Below are 21,500 nucleotides of genomic sequence, written 5' to 3' on the forward strand. Positions count from 1 at the left end.
ACTTCCTGTCCTTCTGGCGTGAGCCCAGCTCAGGGGCCTTTCTGCTGTCGTTCACCCTGCAGTGCTGCAGGGCTGTTGCATCCGAGGAAGGTCTCTAAGATTCCTTTCCCATTTGCTTTTCCTGTTGCTGAGTGGGAGGTGCGTAGAGCAATATCTGCCCTCTCCATGAAGAAAAGCGCTTTGTGTTTGTCCCTGGCACGAGCTTGGTCATCAGAGCAGGTACTTCTGGACTTTTATACCGGATGGATTTTACAAACCTTGGTGAATTGGAAAAAGAACTTGAAACAGAAGAGCCAAAGCAAATAGAAGCATTTCTATCTATGTTTTTGTGCCTCCAAAGTTTTGAAGGGTTTAGTGTTTTCAGAAACTGAAATTTGAAAAGAGTGACAGTTTACCCTTGTGTTGTCCTTGGAAAAAGAGTGTTTCTTTAGGGAGCAGAGTTCTAGGAAAGGAAGATGGCTTGAGCATATAAGGATTCCCAAGCTAATAGGTGCCTCTCGGTCATGTTAAACATACCTTATTCATTTAGAATAGAAATTACTTGAGGGTATGGAATATATATATTTTTAATGTTGTCTATAAGAAAATCACTTTATTTTTTATTGAAGTATAGTTGCTATACAATATTATATAAGTTACAGGTGTACAATATAGTGATTCACAATTTTTAAAGGTTATATTCCATTTATAGTTATTATAAAATATTGGCTATATTCCCCATGGTGTACAATATATCCTTGTAGCCTATTTTATACCTAATAGTTTGTACCTCTTAATCCCTTGATTGCCCCTCTCCTCCTTCCCTTTCCCCACTGGTAGCCACTAGTTTGTTCGCTATATCTGTGTCTGCTTCTTTTTTGTTATATTCACTAGTTTTTGCTGTATTTTTTAGATTCCACATATCAATGATATCATGCAGTGTTTGTCTTTGTCGACTTATTTCACTAAGCATAGAGGGTATGGAATATATCTTTGTAGCTGTACGTGGTTACTAACTGTGAGCTGCATCTAAGTCAGTAATAAGAACTAGCAGTTCAGGAGACTCCCATGTTTTGATCTCCTTGGCTGCCCATTCCCCTGAGGGGTGGTTATGGACATTGCCTCGTCCATTCATGCCACAGACTTTCTGAAGAGAAAAATAACCATGTCATGGAAGAAACTATGTGTTGCGAAGGTTGTGACTAAAGGTTGAGAGTGAGATGGTTTGGTCTGGCCTCTTTTTAGAGCAGCGATTGATTAATGCTGTCTGTGTTGCTGTTTCTTCCAGAGCTGACCTGTCCTGGACGCAGCATAACTAACGAAGCTGCTGCAGGATGAGAAGATGGCAGCGCGGCTGCTCGCACCACCAGGCCCTGATAGTTTCAAGCCTTTCACCCCTGAGTCACTGGCAAACATTGAGAGGCGCATTGCCGAGAGCAAGCTCAAGAAACCGCCAAAGGCCGATGGCAGTCATCGGGAAGACGATGAGGACAGCAAGCCCAAGCCAAACAGTGACCTGGAAGCAGGGAAGAGTTTGCCTTTCATCTATGGGGACATCCCCCAAGGCCTGGTTGCGGTTCCCCTGGAGGACTTTGACCCATACTATTTGACGCAGAAAGTGAGTTGGAGGAGACGGAGCAGCAGCTTCAGATACCCCATTCCTAACAGGCTTAGGGGAGATGGGGATAAGGAGCTGTGTCTTTGCCAGAGTTTGGATAAGTAGTTAGCCTTTTGTTTCAGTTCCAGTTTACGGCAATTCTTTTTTTGGTTTAATTGCTGCTAAGGGTCATTTGTGGGTCTTGGCACTTTTCAGTCTGTTAATAAGACTTCTGTTTTTGGCTCCTTTTTCTAATTTGACAGTAGAAAAAGATTGATTAAAAAAAGGGGGGGGACAGGGCCTCCCTGGTGGCGCAGTGGTTGAGAGTCCGCCTGCCGATGCAGGGGATACGGGTTCGTGCCCCGGTCTGGGAGGATCCCATATGCCGCGGAGCGGCTGGGCCCGTGAGCCATGGCCGCTGGGCCTGCGCGTCCGGAGCCTGTGCTCCGCGGCGGGGGAGGCCACAACAGTGAGAGGCCCGCATACCGCAAAAAAAAAAAAAAAAAGGGGGGGGGACATAAATGAAATGGGACTGTTTAGTAGAGTACAAGAAAGATGGCATAGTGAGCGGTGGCACAGCCCTGTAGAATCTTGCTCACACATTCAGAATTCTATCTTTAAATATAAAGATGATGTTATTATTGCAGCATCAACAGAGCCTGTTGTTAATATAATGGAGATGATGGCTTTGTCTGCTTACCTAGCCCCCTTTGTGACATTAGATCATAGCCTTTGGGGACAGGAATAGAATAGAGTAAACCAAACTGGGCCAATGAGGAGACCAGGTCTGTAGCCTTGTTACACAGTTGTCTGGATTCAGCGAGCACTGATTCTTACATAGAGTCAATTCTGTTATTCCTGCTAGTAAGGCGCGTGAGTGAAAGAAATACCAATCTTCATTTCGCCAAGAGTTTCAAATTTCCCTAACAAATGTTTGACCAAACCTTGGGTTTCTTTCTCATGATTATCTTTTGAAACTAGGCAACAGGTCAAAGATGCGGAGCCCCTAGTTAATCCAGTGGCGAAGTAATTAGCCATTGAATACTGAAGACTGACATCAGATACCATTTTAGGGATCCCCCATTTGACAGATGTCATTTAAAGAATTAAATCCATAGGTGTTTCCAGATGAAGGGTGAAAAGGCTTTGTGTAATTATATATTTACAAATATAAAGCTTAACTAAACTGCCTTTATTAACAAAACTATCTTATAAACTGCCATTAACTAAATTGCCTTTTAGTCTTTCAGTTATGGAAGAAATTTCTGTTTCTTTGTCTTAATAATGGCATAGAAGTAAGACTTGAGGCGAATAGATCTCTTGATTTAGCTATAGTTGTGGAGGCATCTTAGTTCTGAATGGCAAAACTAGTTAAGACGTTGTCTACATAAAATGGCCCTTCACCCATGTACTTCTGTTGCAGCTCAGAACAGCTACGTAGTAGGAAAAAGTAGAATCAGTAGCCTATAACTTCTACTGGGAAATTTAGAATGTTTAAGGAACAAAACATGATATGATATAAAGAAAAGTAGACTAGAAGTAAGAAATCTTCACTTTACCATAATTCACCATGTTTATTATTTATAGTTTCCTTCCTTAGTATGTGTATTTTTCAAGCTACCACAAATAGTTCATGGGAAAAGAATGTAGTAGATAAAGAAAAAAAATCTTCTCAAAACTAGTTCATGTCCTTTAGCAAGTGATTTCACCTCTCTGGGCCTAAATTTCTCATGTAGAAATTGAGAAGTTGGACACGACTTCTAAGGACATTTTCAAATGTCAAATTCTGGGGCTAAGTAAGTTTCCATAAACTGTCATTGATTCCCTTACTTATCCTTTTTTTAAAATCTAACTATTTAATCTGGGCCTTTGCTGAATGGGGGTAGGTGGGTGAGGAAGGAGACAAGGTTTTAACTTTCTGGGTTAGTAAATAAGGGAACATGGAATCTTGTGCTGTTTTTAAAAAAAATTTCATTGATTGTAAAATTTTGAAATATTTTAAGATATATTTCCCTCCTCTTTCCCGCCCTTGCATCCTTAGTAGAGGTAAAAAGAAATAACAAAACACAGAGTTTAGGTCGTGCCTACTTAGATAAGTTTGGCCAATTGGTATAACATTTTCATAAAATGCTCTTATGGCAATAAGCAGATAGGTAAAGCCCTTTGGACTCTGGCCTTTCAGGTGCCTGAAACCTCTTTGCTTTTATTTGAACTATTTGTTTTTCTAACTCAGATGCAAATTAAACTTCCTTTTCTTAAACCTGACTAATATGTGAAAAATGTAGAGAGCTATTCATTGTCAGAGCCTAGTTTTCCTTTGCTTGCCTTTTTCCCTGGTTCCTGCCTTACAGACAGCCTCTTTCCATTCCCAATGCCTTAGATTTCAGTGCTCCGAGCTTGGGAGTGAGGACCCAAAGAGAGTGGTCTCTGGCCCTAATGGGTACTCTTTTTTGGGTAGGCCAGATGTTGATGGCTCTTCATGATAGAAAATCTGACTTCAGCCTTTGGCCTCACCACAAGGGTAAATAGTTTGTGGAAAGGATAACTTTAATTGTATTTTTTAAATTCTTTTTTTTAAAAAAAACTGAAATATACCACCACGCAGAAAAATTCATAAAACATAAATGCTTAGCTTAATGATTATTAAAAGCAAACGAACACCTATGACAAGAAAGAACATTAGTAGCACTTCAAGGTATTATTTGTATTTTTAAATAAAGGGTTTTTCAATTGATTAAAAATAATGTGCTTGTTCAAGTTCACTTGCATATCTTCACTGGCATTACTAATACGTCTTACTAACTAGGCCTTCCACTGGGCCAAATTAGCGAGGTCTCCCCTACAAGGAAGCACGCTGGGAATCAACCCACATATTGAAATATCCTGAGAGTAGAAAGGACTTTAAGAGGACATTCCCTTCCATTTGTTCTTTAAGGGCTGCCTTAAATAATTCTTGCAAAGTAGAATTTCTTTTCTTTGCTTAATGGTACAAGTGGGTTTCTTTATTTTTTCCTCATAAGTCTCATTTTCTACCTGATTGATCATTTTTGTGACTCTCATAGAAACTGGTTTCTCATTTCCTTCTCTCTTTATTTTAGAGGGTGAAAGAAAACTAGTTCTCTGTTAGTAAAGTTCTGATTTCATCCCGTTGCAGATTTCACACTGTCCAGGGACACAGGGTCATAAAACATGTGTATCACATTTTCAAGATACCATTGTACCAGCTGGTGCTGGTTTGAGCTATCGTAAGCTTCTTGGTGGTGTCCATATTGCATTTCACCTGACTTTCCCAGATGGTCCCCAGAACAATCCAGATCATCCTCTCTTTGGATTGTCTCAGAACTCCCAGCGCTACAACTTTTTCCTTGCCTCTTGGTACTTTGTTCGAATGTCTCCATTCTTTGGCTTTCTTGTTTTCGAATGTCACCTGAAAATAATTGAATTTACAGGACATTTAAACTTCTTAATTTATTTAATTTTTAAAATAGGTAATATATTTACATGGTTAAAAATTCAATAAAAGGTATTCAGTAAAAAAGATATTGAATAAAAAGTCTCCCCTTTACACCTCTCTCTCATCAGCCCCCTTCCTGCCTCTCTGCCACAGGTAACCGTGGTTAGTAGTATCTTCCAGAGTTTCTTTATACTGTATATGTACAAGCAAAAACAAATAGGTATTTTAGGAACTTGAACTGTCCTGAATGCCTTTGCTCTTGGTTTTCTTTCTACTATTTTCTTAAACCAATTGAAGTCTTAATTTTGTTATTTGTTTCCTCTTCTTTCATACTATGAAATCTTAAGTTTTATCAGGGTAAATTCTCAGTTCATTTCTCCCCTTCCACGTGCTTTTTGGTAAATCAAATCAAGGACTTCTTCTCTATTGCTCAAAGTGTCTTTCTATCTTTACTACAGAATATACTCTCCAATGCTTAATAATAACTTGTTGAATTTTAAATGGCCGTGTTTAGTCCTAAGAACTGTCTTAAGTGGGGCAGCAAGAAAGTCAGTGGATTAAGTTGAAAGAAGGCCTTCAGAGTTGGCTCCTACCCTTTTTCCTGTTTCTTAAAACCAATAATTGTTATTGGTATCCTTTTTGTTCTGTGGATATGCTCTCTCATAAGAAAGCCCTATAAACAAAAATCCAAATTACAGGATTGATTATGTTCCTTTAAATTGGGCACATACCTATTGCATTAAAAAATTACATATGGTTTCCCAAAGTTCATTTTACCTTCAAGTTTTCATGTCTGTCTTTTCCTGCAAATTGGAGTCAACCTAGAATCAAAGAAAATTAGAATATGGTAGCCTTAGACATCATCTAGTTCAGCCTCCTCATTTTATAAATTTCATAAGGTGAAATGCTTTGTCAAAAGTATTTGCGAACACCTCCTAACTCTCAGTTTGTTACAACGTATTTCTAGTTTTCCACTTTTCTAATTTTTCATTGATTGATCCTCAGCCTCGGTTGGCTCAGTTCTTCTGAAGTGAGGCATGCAGATACGGAGAGAGAAAAAGCCCTGCTTTTTCATTCACATCCCTGATAATCCCTGTGGTTTAATAACCCTTCTTAGGGTGGGTCCTAAGAAATGCAGTGCTTCTGGGGGAAAGGATGGCATTTGTGTTAGCTCCAGTATTTTACCTTCTCAAGTGAAGGCGCTCTGAGTAGTCTAGCAGCCTAGACAGCTTGTTCCAGAGACAGGGGCTCAGTGTCAACACTGCTGCCACTGTTCAGCTGGACATGTCATTTGGAGGGAATTTACTTAACCTCTTCACATATTTTTGCTTTTTATTTATTTGTTTATTTTTGCAGTACGCGGGCCTCTCACTGTTGTGGCCTCTCCCGTTGCGGAGCACAGGCTCCGGACGTGCAGGCTCAGCGGCCATGGCTCACGGGCCAGCCGCCCTGCGGCATGTGGGATCTTCCCAGACCGGGGCACGAACCCGCGTCCCCTGCATCGGCAGGCGGACTCTCAACCGCTGCGCCACCAGGGAAGCCCTATTTTTGCTTTTTAAAGGAAGATTATTTCTTAGCCCCCGCCAACCCCCCAGCCTACCAGCAGAATGATATAGTGAAAAGAGCACCTAAGTGGGAATAGAAAAACCTCATTTTAGTTCTACCATTGCCTCTTGTCTGCCCTTGGCCAAATCACTTAAATTCTCTGGGCTTCAAATTTCCTTGTCTACAATATATGCAAGGTAAGAGTTGCGCTTATGTCTATATCTTTCTAATTGTATTTCACATATTATGCCTATCGCATATTATGTTTTAGCTGTTGCAAACTATTCTCTTTCCCTGGTGTCGCCTGTCTTCTGGTCTCCATCCCCTTCTTCAGGAATGTACTCTATCCTTTAACTTCACTTTTCGACACTTTACCCATTTGTCTAGGCCTAGCCCTGAAGCCTCTTCTTCCTTATAGCCTAACTTGATTGTTTACATTGGAACAGATTCCTCCTCCTGAATTTCTATAATACATTAAGATCCCAGCCCTGAGAAGTGGGTTTCAGTTGTAACTCAGGTTAGGTATGGCAGGGCACCCTGTTCCCAGCGATGTTTACAGTTTTTTCCTTACCTCCCTAATATTAATGCCACCAGCTTCCTCAAATGAAGAACTCTTAAATCACACACACACACACACGCACACACACGCACACACAGGTGCCACATGCATGCATGCCCATGAGCTCCTGGCAGAAGATCCTTGCTGAATCTGGTTTCACACACTTTCAGCAGGTGTGCAGAGTGGAGACAGGCTGTTAAAGGAGAGTTTATGTTCATTAGGTGTGATTTGAAGTATTGCCAATGAAGTGTTGAATTGCCTGTTGTTGCACAGTAGGCCTAGATGCTGCTTTCTGTTTTGAGTGAAAAATAGATGTTTTAAAACTAGACGTTTTATTTTGTTTAAAAAAACCGTCTTGCAACAATATAAAAAAACAAAATGTTTCCATTGTTTTATTCACCAAATCAAATTGAGGCAAATGCTTGTGAGCAAATGGGAGGAAGGCCATTCTCAGGGTGGTGGGTTAAGGAAGTGCGTGGTATGGGCTTCTTTTGCATTCTCCAAGTATCATTATCTAGAGGAAAAGGAATTTAATTAAACAATCTTAAATCAGATTCCTCTTTTATAGCCTTAGCAATAGACCAGGAGCTGAGAAACCTTATTTCTGATCCCATTTCCACCTAATTCTAGATGATATTGGTCAAGTCACTTAACCATTCAGCATCTCAGTCTCCCTCATATAGAAAATTAAGATTATGCTAATAGCTAATATCCCACCTATTCTACAGTGGTGTTGTGAAGATTATATCTTGCCTACACTATACAGAACAAAACAGCCTATTGTGCTAGCCCTCCTTCATTTTTCTCCATTGTACACCTAGCATGTATTTATTTGTTTATTATTCATTCTCTTGTATGCTCATTAGCTGGAGCAGTGTGTGCCCTATAGTAAGTGTTCAATCCATATTTGTTGAATGAATGAGTCAATCTTATGAGATAATGCCTGTGGAAAAACTATGTACTTTTCTAAGTGCTTTGAACATGAAAGGTGACATTATGATTTTTTGTTTTTCTAATGAAAAGTTTTCCCATCTACCAAAATGAATGGAACTCTAGGGGGAAAACACTGATTATCAATATATCTTTTCCTTTCCTGAAGAATTAGTTTCCTTTAGGGGCTGAGGAATTAGATCAAGAAGTGGGTTTCCTGGGGCTTCCCTGGTGGTGCAGTGGTTGAGAGTCTGCCTGCCGATGCAGGGAACGTGGGTTCGTGCCCCGGTCCGGGAAGATCCCACATGCCGTGGAGCGGCTGGGCCCGTGAGCCATGGCCGCTGGGCCTGCGCGTCTGGAACCTGTGCTCCTTAACGGGAGAGGCCACAACGGTGAGAGGCCCACGTACAGCAAAAAAAAAAAAAAAAAAAAGAAATGGATTTCCTGACATTTTAGGGGATTTTCGGAGGGCTGAATTACTTTTGGTAAGTGCCACCAGTCTTAACTCTCCTCTTGTAGATCCTTAGAATTAGCAGGGACTTTATCAAAGACCATTAGGTAATAGCCTCTACCTAGTGCTCTTCTTGATTTATTGGTATCAAGTCTTTATTGTACAAAGGATGTTATTTCCTGAATATTCAAAGTTGTTCTGTCATATCTACCTTTATTAAGTGTTTTGCTTCTTTCTCGTCTGTGGGAGTTGTGTTACCCTCCCTGTATTAACTGACTCTAAAGGAAATGAGAGAAGCTGACGTGGGGTATATACCAGTTTGGGTTGTCTCATATAAAATATGATCTATTTATTCAACAAATACTTCTTGAGTACTTCCTATGTGTGAGACCTTGGGGGTATTGGTCTCTCTTGGGGGAAACACAGATTAATAAAGTCCATTTTTGACCCTTACATAGCTTATAACATGGTAGTGTGTAGGGTGGTATCACTTTTGACAAGGGGGCCTCAGAAAGGGCCTATTACTTCATAGTAGGCATAATATTTGGATTTTAGAAAAGAGAGAGAGACAAACATTCTAGGCAGAAAGAACAATATAAACAAAGGCTCAGAAACAAGGGCATAGGACAATGTAAGAGAAAGCTAAATAGTCTAATTAGATTGGAATTTGGGGAGTTGGGTGATGAGTCTGGGAAGGGAGTGCTGGAGCCAAGTCTTGGAGGACTTAGAGTGTTTGACTGAGAAGTCTGGTCTTCCCTTGATGAGCAATAGAGAACTACTGAAGCCTTTTGTTTTTTAAATAAATTTATTTATTTTTGGCTGCGTTGGGTCTTCGTTGCTGCGCGCGGGCTTTTCTCTAGTTGTGGCGAGCGGGGGCTACTCTTCGTTGCGGTGCACGGGCTTCTCATTGTGGTGGCTTCTCTTGTTGCGGAGCACAGGCTGTAGGCACGCGGGCTCAGTAGCTGTGGTTCGTGGGCTCTAGTGTGCAGGCTTAGTAGTTGTGGCGCATGGGCTTAGTTGCTCTGTGGCATGTGGGATCTTCCTGGACCAGGGCTCGAACCCGTGTCCCCTGTATTGGCAGGCGGATTCTCAACCACTGCACCACCAGGGAAGCCCTACTGAAGGCTTTTGAATGGGAGTAAGGATATGTGATCAAAGTTGTGTTTTGAGGAGGTGAATGTGGCAGTGATGTGTAGGATAAACCAGAGGGAAAGAGAACTGGGACAGAGCGACCGGCTATGAAGTAGTGAGGGTCTGAACTGTGGTGGTGGAAGTGAAAAGTAAGGAGAATAGGTGAAGTCAGAAGTGATGTAGAGATAAACTGATAGGAATTTGTGATTGATTGTAGAAGCTTAAGGAAAGAGTTGAGCATTCAGTCCTTCATTTGATAATTTGATCAATTGTTATTGTTTTCTTTATACCCAGGTTCTCTTCCATACCCTTGGGAACAAAGCAGGCAAGCTCTATATACCACTCCTGGAAGTTAGTTTTTGTTGGGGAGACAGATAATAGACAAGTAAAGAAATAAAATGATTACAGATAACAATAGGTACATTAGTGAATTTAATATAGTCCAGGTACCTTAAATAATGTGGTGCTCTAACTTGGTATAGAGACCCAAACGTGGAGAATGCAGAAGAGTCAACGGCTACATGCTCTCTTAAATATTCAGTGTCTTAAATACGCTTTTAGCAAGTACTAAGTTATAATCTTTAAAAGGACCCATACCACAGATATTCTGAGTTGTTTAAAAGCCAGTATTGTCACTCCACTGAGTTTGCCAATCTTAGATTTTTACATAGGCAGGAGATCAATACATTTCAACATTAGTGTGAGCTACAGGGGCACCTGTAGATAAACCTAGCATTTTCCCCAGAAAAGAACCTCAGGTCTTCTCTAGTCCTTGTACAAGTCCTAACTTGCAGTTCCAAGGTTCTGAGCCACATAGCGTATAAGAGACAACTTTTACCTGAATTCTTGGGTGTGTATTATTAGCTAATCACCTGAGCCATAACATTACGCTGACTGGTAATTTTAGGAATTAATCTCTGATGGTTTCTCCAGGGTGTAGTTTATGAAATCTTTTTATTCTATTAAGAATTAACCTGTTGGGGAATTCCCTTGTGGCGCAGTGGTTAAGAATCTGCCTGACAATGCAGGGGACATGGGTTCGAGCCCTGGTCCAGGAGGATCCCACATGCTGAGGAGCAACTAAGCCCGTGTGCCACAACTACAGAGTCCGTGTGCCACAACAAGGGAAGCCACTGCAATGAGAAGCCCATGCACCGCAATGAAGAGTAGCCCCCACTCACTGCAACTAGAGAAAGCCCACGTGCAGCAATGAAGACCCAATGCAGCCAAAAATTAAAAATAAATAAATAAGTTTATTAAAAAAAAAGAATTAACCTGTTGAATGGGATATTTAATAATGACCGTATAAATGTTGGAGGATTCTCAAGATTACAGTGATATTGATCATCGTCTCACTATAATTAGCCATATTTTAAATCCATTCTTAGTAAAAGAGAGTAAGACTGTGACATCATTATACAGGGAATGCTTCTCTTACTGATTGATTCCAAATTCACATGAGTTGTAAATTCTTTATATATAACCCTATTTGACACAATTCAAGATGAGGATTTCCCCATTATATGGCATTTTCTGTCAACTGATTCTAGCAAAATTTTTGATACCTGTTCTGAAGAGGCACTCCTGTTCCAGACACTTTGAGTCTACAAAGTTTGGCCTATGGAATGAAGTTTGAATAAACTATTCCTCTCATTTCAGAGGATAAGGTACCCAACCCATCTGCTGCTCAATGTCAGTCCCTCTCCCTGTGCCTTTGAGCCCATCCATGCCTCCCAACCTTCTCTAGCCCTTCACTCTCTCAGTTATCCCCTCTCTTTTCTGTACTTTCTATCTTTCCCTTTCACAGTGGTTCTTCCCCTCAGCCTATAAACATATTAAAAGCCTCTCCCATCTTAATGGACCCACACTTGACCCCATATCTCCAGCAGGTATAATCTCTCTTCTCATGCCATTGAAGCTTTTAAAGAGTAGCCGTTGCTCACCCTCACCACCTACACATCTCCCACCCACCCCTCCATCCTTGCAGCTGACTCTGCATCCTCCCGGCTCTACTGGCATTCTCAATGTAAGATCCTCCAGGATCTCACATTGCCAAATCTAATGGACATTTTTTCAGTTCTTATCTCACTGAACCTCTCTGTAGGTCAGTATTTGACACTGTTTATTACTCCCTGATTCTTGCAGTTCTTCACTTCCTTGGCCTAATTCTCTTTCCATCTCGGACTGTTCCTTCTCTTTCCTTCATTTCTTCCACCTTTCCTTTAAAGGTTGACATTCCCACAGGTTCGGTCCTTGGCCTGTGTTCCTCTCATTTGGCAAATTCTCCCTGGCTGATCTTATCCATTCTCTCACTACTCTTGAATCTGTATCTCTAGCCTGGAGCACTCCTTAAATATTCACTGTCTTGCCAGGCATCTCTATCTGAACTTCCCATAGGTAACTCAGTGTATTCAAAATTGAACTCGTTTTCTCCCCTCAAACCTGCTTATTTCATCTGCTACTTTAGTTGAGGATACCACCCAAATTCTAGGTATCATTATTGACTCTCCAATTTTCTACAGTCCTTGAGGATCACTTAGGGAGCTATCAGTGAATGTTGCACATTTCTGCAAGTAAGAAAAAATTGTGGCTCAGAAATGTTAATTTGCTGTTGAAATTCCCTTACCTAGTGTGTGGTAGAGCCAGGTTTCAGTTCCCGGGATATGTGAATTTAATACTCATGGTCTTTCTACCATATCATGCTGTCTCTATAGAGTATATTGCAGGATGATTTTGGGGTTTTGTTTTGTACCATCATTTTTAGATAATTTCTGTCATTTTGCATTGCCTCAATATGAATATAGTATGGGGTTTTTTTTAGTTCATTTGTTTCATATCATATCTTCAGCGTGGTATCTGAGATGTAGAAAAGATGAGAAGACTTTTCAAACTAAAATTAATGAATTTTTATGGGTGGATGAGCTAAAGAGTGGAAAAGGTCGATTAGACACCTAGCATAAAGTTGGATATAGTTATAAGTTAGTTGATTTTAGCTGCATCATTGCCTCATGACTAAGAGATTCATTCATACATTCAGCAAATATGTATGAACTGTCTGCCTTGTACCAGATGGGCATCATATTACATCTTCTGCTTGCTAAGCTAAGAAAGTCACAGTAGTTGGAGATATACCCCTGCCTTTAAGGATCTCAGGGTCCAGTGAGAGTTACTGGTGTATAAACAGAATGACAACACTATGTTAAGTGCTCTAACAGAAGTGTTGTGGGAACACACAGGAAGGAAGGATAATTCTGTTTGAGAGAGGTGAATGGAGAGGAGGTGATATTTGAGCTGTACCTTGAAGTATTCAAGTATCGTTAAAAAAACATTTCATCTGTTAAAGAGAAGAAAGAGTAGTTTGGGTATAAAGAACAGTACATGAAAAGACAGAGTCCTGCAAAACGTCTAAGTGTTTAAAACAATGAGTTTCATTGTGACTGGAGCATGGGGCTTGGTTTGGTAAGAAGGGAGATAAAGGAGAGAGGCAGGTTGGATCCCACTGTGTGCATTCAGCAGTTTGTTTGTTTTTTTCCTCTGCTTCCAGAGTTCTCAGGTCTGAAATAACCTCTGGGGCCCATTTTGAGCCAGTGCAGCTGTATGTACTGTGACTTTGGTCCTAGTGACTTTGGACTCTTGGACTAGCGTATGCACAGTGTCCTACCGGTTTATGTCAAGTGTGTGAATGCTAAGTAACTTGAATATAACCCCTTCGTCCCCTCCTGCTACCCCACCTGTGGTGCCAAGAAGCAGAAGGAGCAGCAGCATCTGTGTGGCTGCAGCAGCGTTACCATGGTCGCATTTGTTGGGCCCTTCTGCTGTGCCAGGCACTGTAGTAGGGACTTCTTGTGAAGTTTCACTTACTCCTCATAAACGGATAAGGCAGGTACTGTCAGTCATTATCACTATTTTATCAAGAAGAAAACGGCCTTATCAACCTAAGTTAGTTGCCTAAAATCATGACAGCTAATAAGCAATGGAACTGGGCCTTGAATCCAGGTCTTTGTGGCCTCAAAGCCTCTAAACCACTCAACTCTGCTGCTTTCTAAGAGAAAGGAGAGTGAGAATAAATTCTAGAATATGAGTACAGTGAAGAGAGGCATTAACATGCTTTACATAATAAACCTGCCTTTTGCTTTACCCTAGAGCAGCTGCAGGCTGGGTACCCCCAAGAGGGTAAGGGGGAAGGAGATCAAAAGCGAACTCATTGAAGGGCAGTGAGGAGGGGTGGCCATGTAGGAGGTTCAGAGCCGCCCTGCCTTGGGGAGCAGCAGCATGCTGTTGCAGAGCTGAAGCAGCTGTTGTTCTGCCAGGTGTGGCTTCCTGTGACCAGGATGTGGGCAGGAAGGGGGTGTCAGCTGCTCCAAATGTGAGTTGAAGGGCATGGGGTTACAAGGTCAAACCAAATGAGGAAGTGTATGCAGAAGCAGTGGGAAACAGCAAAGCCACAGACAGATGGGGTGCTAGCATTATCTGCATCGAGCTTAACTTGGGAAAATACCATAAATAGGTGCTGTGAACTCTGTGGCATGTGCAAGGGCTTTTCTTTTTGCCAGAGTTAAAGGTATTAAGTAAAAAAGATTTCTTCATTGGTCTGAGGTTTGGACCAGATGACCTGGTGTGCTGAAAAGAGTTCAGCACTGGAAGCTAGGAAACCTGAACTCTGAGGATCCCTTCTATTCCTGTTCCCACCTCTGGTCTCAGCTTGGGCAGAGCGCTCTGTGCTTGCTTTTTTATCTGTAAAGTGAGGAGTTAGATTTGATAAGTAGTTTTGAAGCTTTTTAAAAATCGCAGTATTGTGTGATAATTAAATGTAGGCTTTGGGGCTTCCCTGGTGGAGCAGTGGTTGAGAGTCCGCCTGCCGATGCAGGGGACGTGTGTTCGTGCCCCGGTCTGGGAAGATCCCACATGCCGCAGAGCGGCTGGGCCCGTTAGCCATGGCCGCTGAGCCTGCGCGTCCAGAGCCCGTGCTCCGCAACAGGAGAGGCCACAACAGTGAGAGGCCCGCGTACCGCAAAAAAAAAAACAACAAAAAAAATTGCAGTATTGTGTGATAATTAAGTGTAGGCTTTGGGGCTTCCCTGGTGGCGCAGTGGTTAAGAATCCACTACTGTGGAACATGCAGGGAACACGGGTTCGAGTCCTGGTCTGGGAAGATCCCGCAGGCCGCGGAGCAGCTAAGCCCATGCGCCACAACTACTGAGCCTACATTCTAGAGCCCGTGAGCCACAACTACTGAAGCCTGTGTACCTAGAGCCCGTGCTCCGCAACAAGAGTAGCCCCCGCTCGCCGCAACTAGAGGAAGCCTGTGCGCAGCAACGAAGAACCAACACAGCCAAAAATAAGATAAATAAAATAAATAAATTTATAAAGAAAAAAGGAATAGGCTTTGGAGTTAGACTGCCTTGGTTCAGTTCTAAGTTTTACCATTAAACAACTTTGTGGTCTTGCTACAGTATCATCATCTATAAAATGTACCTACCTCATCAAGTGGTTCCTGTGAGACAGGTATCGTATAAGGCATCTCAGTAGGGTGCCTGCTGCATCATACCTGCTTAATACATGCTAAATGTTATTATTTCTTCCAATAAACTCATAGGTACAATTACTAATGAATAAAAGGAATATAAATATGGGATTTAGAGGTCTCTCTTGCTCACTCCTCTGTGTAGTGGAATAGAGACTTGGAAGATGAGGGCTCTAAATATATAGTTCAAACAGAAGTACAAGCCTAAATGAAAAAAAAAAATTGCCCGTGTCCTGATGTCCTGCTTTTTAGTTCAGTATTTCTAAGCTGGGTACCAGGACACAGGTACTCTGGAAATTCAGGCCAGTTGTGCCTTTGCTGGAGCCTTTCCTGGGACACACTGGGACTATAATTGTAATTTGACTTGAGGGACCCACTGAGCAGATTAGCACTAAGAAAGGCATCAGGACTCCTTTTCAACAGGGTGTAGTCATTTTGACAGTGCAGGTCATTTATTTCTGAACAGCTTCCTAGTCTGAGGCAGAATCTGTTTAGATTTAGCATTAAGTTTTTCTATATTAAAACAGGGAAAATTTGAAAGGATGTTTATTTGTTGCCTGCTGTATTGGCTGTGTAGTTACTTAGAAGCGAATGCCAAAAACTGTAGCCATTGATTAGTGGACAACTGGCTGCTGCTCTTATCACTGTTATAGCTGTTTTCCAAATCAGCTATATGTATTGTTAGTGGGTAGAAGAGTACTTCTCTGTGCATGCACACCCTGAAACCAGTAGGCAGAGAGGATTTGCCCCAGTAGAAGGTACCAGAATTAAGAATTTATAGTTAGGCAGGAAAGAGCTAAGAACTACTGTAAGTCAAATTAGCTAGTTGCCTGGTTCCGAAGAGGTACATAGGTCTGGGAGAAAAAGGTATATATATATATATATATATATATATATATATATATATATATTAGGTTTAGCAGGCAAGAATTTAAGGCTAGAAGTCAGCTAAAAATGAGAGGGTCAGGGCTTCCCTGGTGGTGCAGTGGTTGAGAGTCTGCCTGCCGATGCAGGGGACACGGGTTCGTGCCCCGGTCCGGGAAGATCCCACATGCCACAGAGCGGCTGGGCCCGTGAGCCATGGCCGCTGAGTCTGCGCATCTGGAGCCTGTGCTCCGCAACGGGAGAGGTTACAGCAGTGAGAGGCCCGTGTACTGCAAAAAAAAAAAAAAAAAAAGAGAGGGTCAGGCAATTCCAGAAGTCAAAACAGTTAGGATCTAGGGTCCAAACCCTGGGAGATGGTCATAAATCAGTGTCGATAACAGTTATAGCCAGATGGAGCCAAAGGATATTGGTTCCCAACTGCCCCCTTGTAGATTAGCTCAATCCCTGAGCCCCTAGGTGTTCATTATAGCCAGAAGGTCATCAGATGCCTGCGGGTTACCTTCGCCCCAATTGAAATGATGACCTCTCAGGGGAGGGAGAACTTGGTTGGGTGGAGAACTGCTCTCCTGGGCCTTGTGTCCCACAGCAAACCAGGAGCTGGGTAATAAACCTTTCCCTAAGAAGCTTTCTGTTCTGTGATATACTCTACCCCTGCATTGAGTACTCTTCCCTGTAATGTCCTTTCATATTTACCCACCCTTTATTACTTTAATTTATACATTTTGTATGGCTAAAAAACTTAATCCAGTCCTGGGGTGAGGGTGGGGAAATGCTCATGAGTTGGCTGCTTGCAGTACTTTGGTAACTGTGTGCGTTTATTGTATTGTGTTTGCAGTGTGCTAGGATTTGTTTGGCATGAGTATGAATGAGCTCGTACCTGGCCTTGCACAACGTTCCTGCTCCTTATTGTAGACTGAAGACAATATCTCTTACCCTGTGTTAGCAATGGCAAAGCTCCTCTATCGTGTGCTCCAAGCCCCACATTGCTCATTAGAAATGAAAAGCCTGTGCTTTTCAGAAGGCTCATCTTATGCTTGCATGACACATTTATTAATACTCCACGCCGTAACTCGTGAAGAGCTGTTCCACCGCTCCTAATGGGCCTTATGCTTACACACATTCAGTGGCTGTTGTTATAAACTGATATTTTCCCTTGGGCCATAAACCACAATTCAATTTCAATTTCCCTTTTAACTCATTTACTTCACAAAGATCTAATTTAAGACAGATTAGGTAGAATATTATTGGACTTCATGAGTACCAAGTGACTGTTGCTTAAGAAATATTCTCATAAGAATCCAAAGCTTGCGTCCTTCCCATTCCTCCTGAGCTTTAAAGGATCTGGTGTTGGAGCACAGTATTGAATAAGGGACGAATCTTCTTTCCTGGATTCTTACCAGCAGTTTAACAATGGTTACTGAGATTTAGATCAGCCATGTGTATGACTTTAAAATGCTTTTGTGTATATTTTTTAAAAGTTACCCCATCACCAGTCATCCCTATCCATTCTCTCTCCCATAGTCACTGTCCTGCTAAGAACAGGGAGGTATAAGTAGGGGATATAGGGCAGGGAAAAAGCAGCCTGTGGTACAGTTCTGTCTGGTACACTTCTGCCCCATGCTGCCCCCTGCCCACATAAGTATAGTTGTCAGGATAGTATTAAGCACTGTTGACCATGGACTTGACAGAGTTTCAGTTGAAGGAGCAAAATAAATAACTCAGGAGAGTTCTACCAAGATGTAATGTGAAGGAATGAATAATAGTAGGTTTTCTCCTCAGAAGTATAGTTTGCTGCTTTGTTGCACTTAATATTGGATGCTTCTGTGTATTTTGTAAATTGTAGACTCACAGATGTCAGAGCTGGAAAGGACCTGGGCATGCCCATCAGGCAGCCCCCTCTCTCATGTTAGAGATGAGGACAGTGAGATCCATAGAGCTGCAGGGGCTCCCCCAGGCCATATAGCCAGGTAGAGGCAGGTGAAGAAGGACAACCTATGTGTTTTGATACCTGACAGGTGATGTGGCAGTTCTCAAACCCCGATGAGCACAGATTCCTCTGCAGCTTGTTTATCAGAACCGCTGAGGTGGGACTTGTGAATCTGCTTTTTTTTAAAGCTAATCAGATCATTCTTAAGCAACCAGTCTGGTTTAGGTCAGAACTGGTGTTAGTATATAACAGGGATTAGCCAACCTTGACCCCTGGCCCAGATCAGCTCTGCCATTTGCTTTTGTACAGCCCATGAGTTAAGAAGAAGAGTTTTCACGGGACTTCCCTGGCGGTCCAGTGGTTAGGACTCCGCACTTCCACTGCAGGGGGCACAGGTTCAATCCCTGGTTGGGGAACTAAGATCCCACAAGCCTCATGGTGTGGCTAAAAAAAAAAAAGAGTTTTCACATTCTTAAAGGGTTTGGGAAAAGTCAAGAGCATAATAATATTTTGTGATATGTGAAAATTTTATGAAATTAAAATTTCCTTGTCTGTAAATAAAGTTTTATTTGAACACAGCCACTCTTATTTGTTTACGTATTGTCTGTGGTTACTTTTGCAACTACAATGGCAGGTTGTTGCAACAGGGACTGTATGGCCCATAGAACCTATAATAATTGCTATCTGACCCTTTACAAAAAAGGTTTGCTGACCCCTGATGTATATTATTCTATCTCTCAGATAAGCACTGCAAGCCCCAGTGTTAAAAGGAGATTCCTAAGCTTTGAGAACTGTGTTGGTCCAAATAGCATCTTGCTTTATGCAAAAGATGAAGTTTGAAAAATTGTGTATGAATTAAGCATATGTAAATCTAATTATTTTGACAATAAAGTATGTTTTATTGTAATACAACTTGCTGCTTGAAGTATGGAGGATTCGCCTTCGTTTCTGGAGGTTTAGTGTAAGCTAGATGTTTATTTCTCTTTGAATAGAAAAAGTATCTCCTGTTTTTATACTTGATAAAGATAGAGGGTGTAAATACTTAGAAAGGAGTGGTGATAAACTATTCTGTATGCAGTATTCAGTATCCAAATTAATTATGAAATTTCTACTTCACACATAAAAAAAAGGCTTCCATAAGGAAGCCTTTATACCTACAAGACCATCGTTTTAAAATTCACTAAAAAGACCTAGTTTCCCTCAGGATCATCCATCTCTTTCTTGCCAACTCAGCACTGTACTCGTTCAGAATCCTAGCTGCCTCCTAGTTTTTCTTCAACCAAGGCCTAACAACTTCAGTTTCCTATAACGTCTTCCTTTTCCTTTTCCTCTTCTCCTTTTCCCTCACCTCAGACATACAAGCATTTGTTCAGTCACCAAGCAACAGGCAGTTATCGAGCATCTGCTCCATGCCAGGTGCTGTGCAGGCTCCGATTCTGAGATAGGAAACACCCTCAGTGGTTCCTCTAGACCTATCTTTCCATCATGACCAAACTAAACGATGAGAAATTGGGAAGGTGCAGAGTTTGTTAACTTTTAAAAACCCTGTTGCCTGTCTTCTTCTAAGGCAGGAAGGTGATTTTGTAAAGGCCCAGCCTGGTGGTTTTAGATCCTGGGGCACGGGCCAGTGCTTCTTCCGTTGTTGCTGAGGCTTTTATGCAGTGTACCCCAGGGGCTCAACTTTCTCTTTCACCAGAGACTCCATCCCCCACACGAGGTTCATTCTCTGCCATATTCCCATTGAACTGCCTCTCAATCTGGCACAATAGGAGCTGTAAGGAGGCTCTAAACTTGGAATAATATGTTGCTCCTTGCTGCCTGACCTTTGATAGGTGGTGTCCCTCTCCTGAGCTTTTGTGAAATGCATAGAGGATAATAATCCCTCCTTCACACACACTTCATGGGAATATTATGAGGTTGAATGAGGAGGTTATTTTAAAGGCTTGGCATTTTCAGAGAGGGGGTTGCTATAGAAACACAGAGGAGTACAAGTACTTCAGAGAGGGGGTTTGGGGAAAGTGCAGGGCTCTTTGTTTCTTTGGGAAGCCAAAATATGGAAGAGCCGTAGCTCAGCCCTTGACCTCTTTCAGCCTAACCCCAAGTCTACTACTTCCTGTTGCTTTTAGGATTAGTCTTTCCCTGCAGCATACCCCACTGGAACCAGTCCCTTCTAGTACAGGAAGAATATTATTGCAGTGCATTCTCACACTGGGGATGGTGCATTGAGCATTTCCAGAATGTATATGGCTCAGTACCAGCACTGCTTTTCTACTGTGGAGAGACTGGTGTGGCTCTGTCAGATTAGGAAAGGAAGGAGCAGAAAATGAGAGGACGGGAACTTTGAAAAATCTGCCAGCAACCGTTTATTGGGAATGCTTGGGTTGAGCATTATATTGGAGCTGTGGGAGGTAGTGTGAGTGAGGCTGGTTCCTGCTCTCTAAGAGCTTGAAACTTAGTTCTAGGAGTAGGTGGGGAGGGTGGAGGGGAGGGTACAAAAAGAGCTGGGAGGATAATGAGAGACACAGACTCTTGAGTGCAGAAAAGGGGGAGCTCAGAGTAACTGGAAATATACCACGAAAAAGTGGGACCTCAGTACCAAATTCAAAATACCGCTGACCTCTGTGGGAAGGAGAGTGTGTATTTGGAAAGGAGTGCAGAAAGGAGCAGTATTGGTAAGGCATTATTTCCTAGGCTAACTGATGGGTGCCTAAGTGTTTGTGGTATCATTCTTTAGAACTTCTTATATGTCTTATACCTCTTACATGGTTCGTTTTTGTGGTGTTTTGTTTTCATCGACATCCAGTTCACAAGCTAGAAAATCCACCATTTTAAAGTGTACAGTTCATTGGCTTTTTGTTCACAAGGTTTGCAGGCATTACCACTGTCTAGTTTCAGAACTCTTTCGTCACTCTACAGTGACCCACTTGCAGCGAGTTCCTAATCCCCTCTCCATCCAGCCCTAGGCAGCCACTAACCAACTTTCCATCAAGATTTGCCTATTCTGGACATTTCGTGTAAACGAAATCGTACAACGTGTGGCCTTTTGTGTCTGAACGCTTTTCAAGATTTTGCAAGGCCATGCAAGGCATGTATGAACACTTAACTTCTCTTTCTTTTTTTCTTGGCCCAGATGTCCTTATTTTTCAAAAAGCTCCTTAAATCTTTCTGAAGTTCTGAATGGGTTGGGAACCACTTTTAGCTATTACTATTCTTAATTCTATTATTTGGCTTGGAATAAAACTGATTTTTAAAAATGTATCAGTAACACCTTACTGGGCACTTTTCAGGTAATAATGTACAGTTGACCCTTGAACGATGCAGGGGTTAAAGCCATGGAACCTCAGCATAGTTGAAAATCCACATATAATTTATAGCCAGCCCTCCAAACATGCAGTGTCCCCCACACCTGCGGTCCCTTAGTGTCTGCGGTTCCTCTGTACCTGTGCTTCCGCAGCCACAGATTCAACCGACTGTGGATCGTGTAGTACTGTAGGATTTACTATTGAAAAAACTCCACG

The 21,500-nt window shown here is 42.0% G+C and overlaps 1 protein-coding gene across 1 annotated transcript in view; it reads left to right on the plus strand.

Moving 5' to 3' along the window:
• The window catches only part of SCN8A (sodium voltage-gated channel alpha subunit 8), a gene marked incomplete at its 3' end in the record, with an annotated part of 182,904 nt that overhangs the window by 66,698 nt on the left and 94,706 nt on the right, over positions 1-21,500 (plus strand). Inside the window, exon 2 of the mRNA XM_082635167.1 lies at positions 1,268-1,597. Coding sequence (XP_082491293.1) covers positions 1,322-1,597 — 276 coding nt within the window. The 5' untranslated portion in view covers positions 1,268-1,321. The remainder of the gene's footprint in view (positions 1-1,267; positions 1,598-21,500) is intronic.

This window comes from Mesoplodon mirus (assembly GCF_964341445.2).
Source record: "Mesoplodon mirus genome assembly, chromosome: 11".
NCBI lineage: Eukaryota > Metazoa > Chordata > Mammalia > Artiodactyla > Ziphiidae > Mesoplodon > Mesoplodon mirus.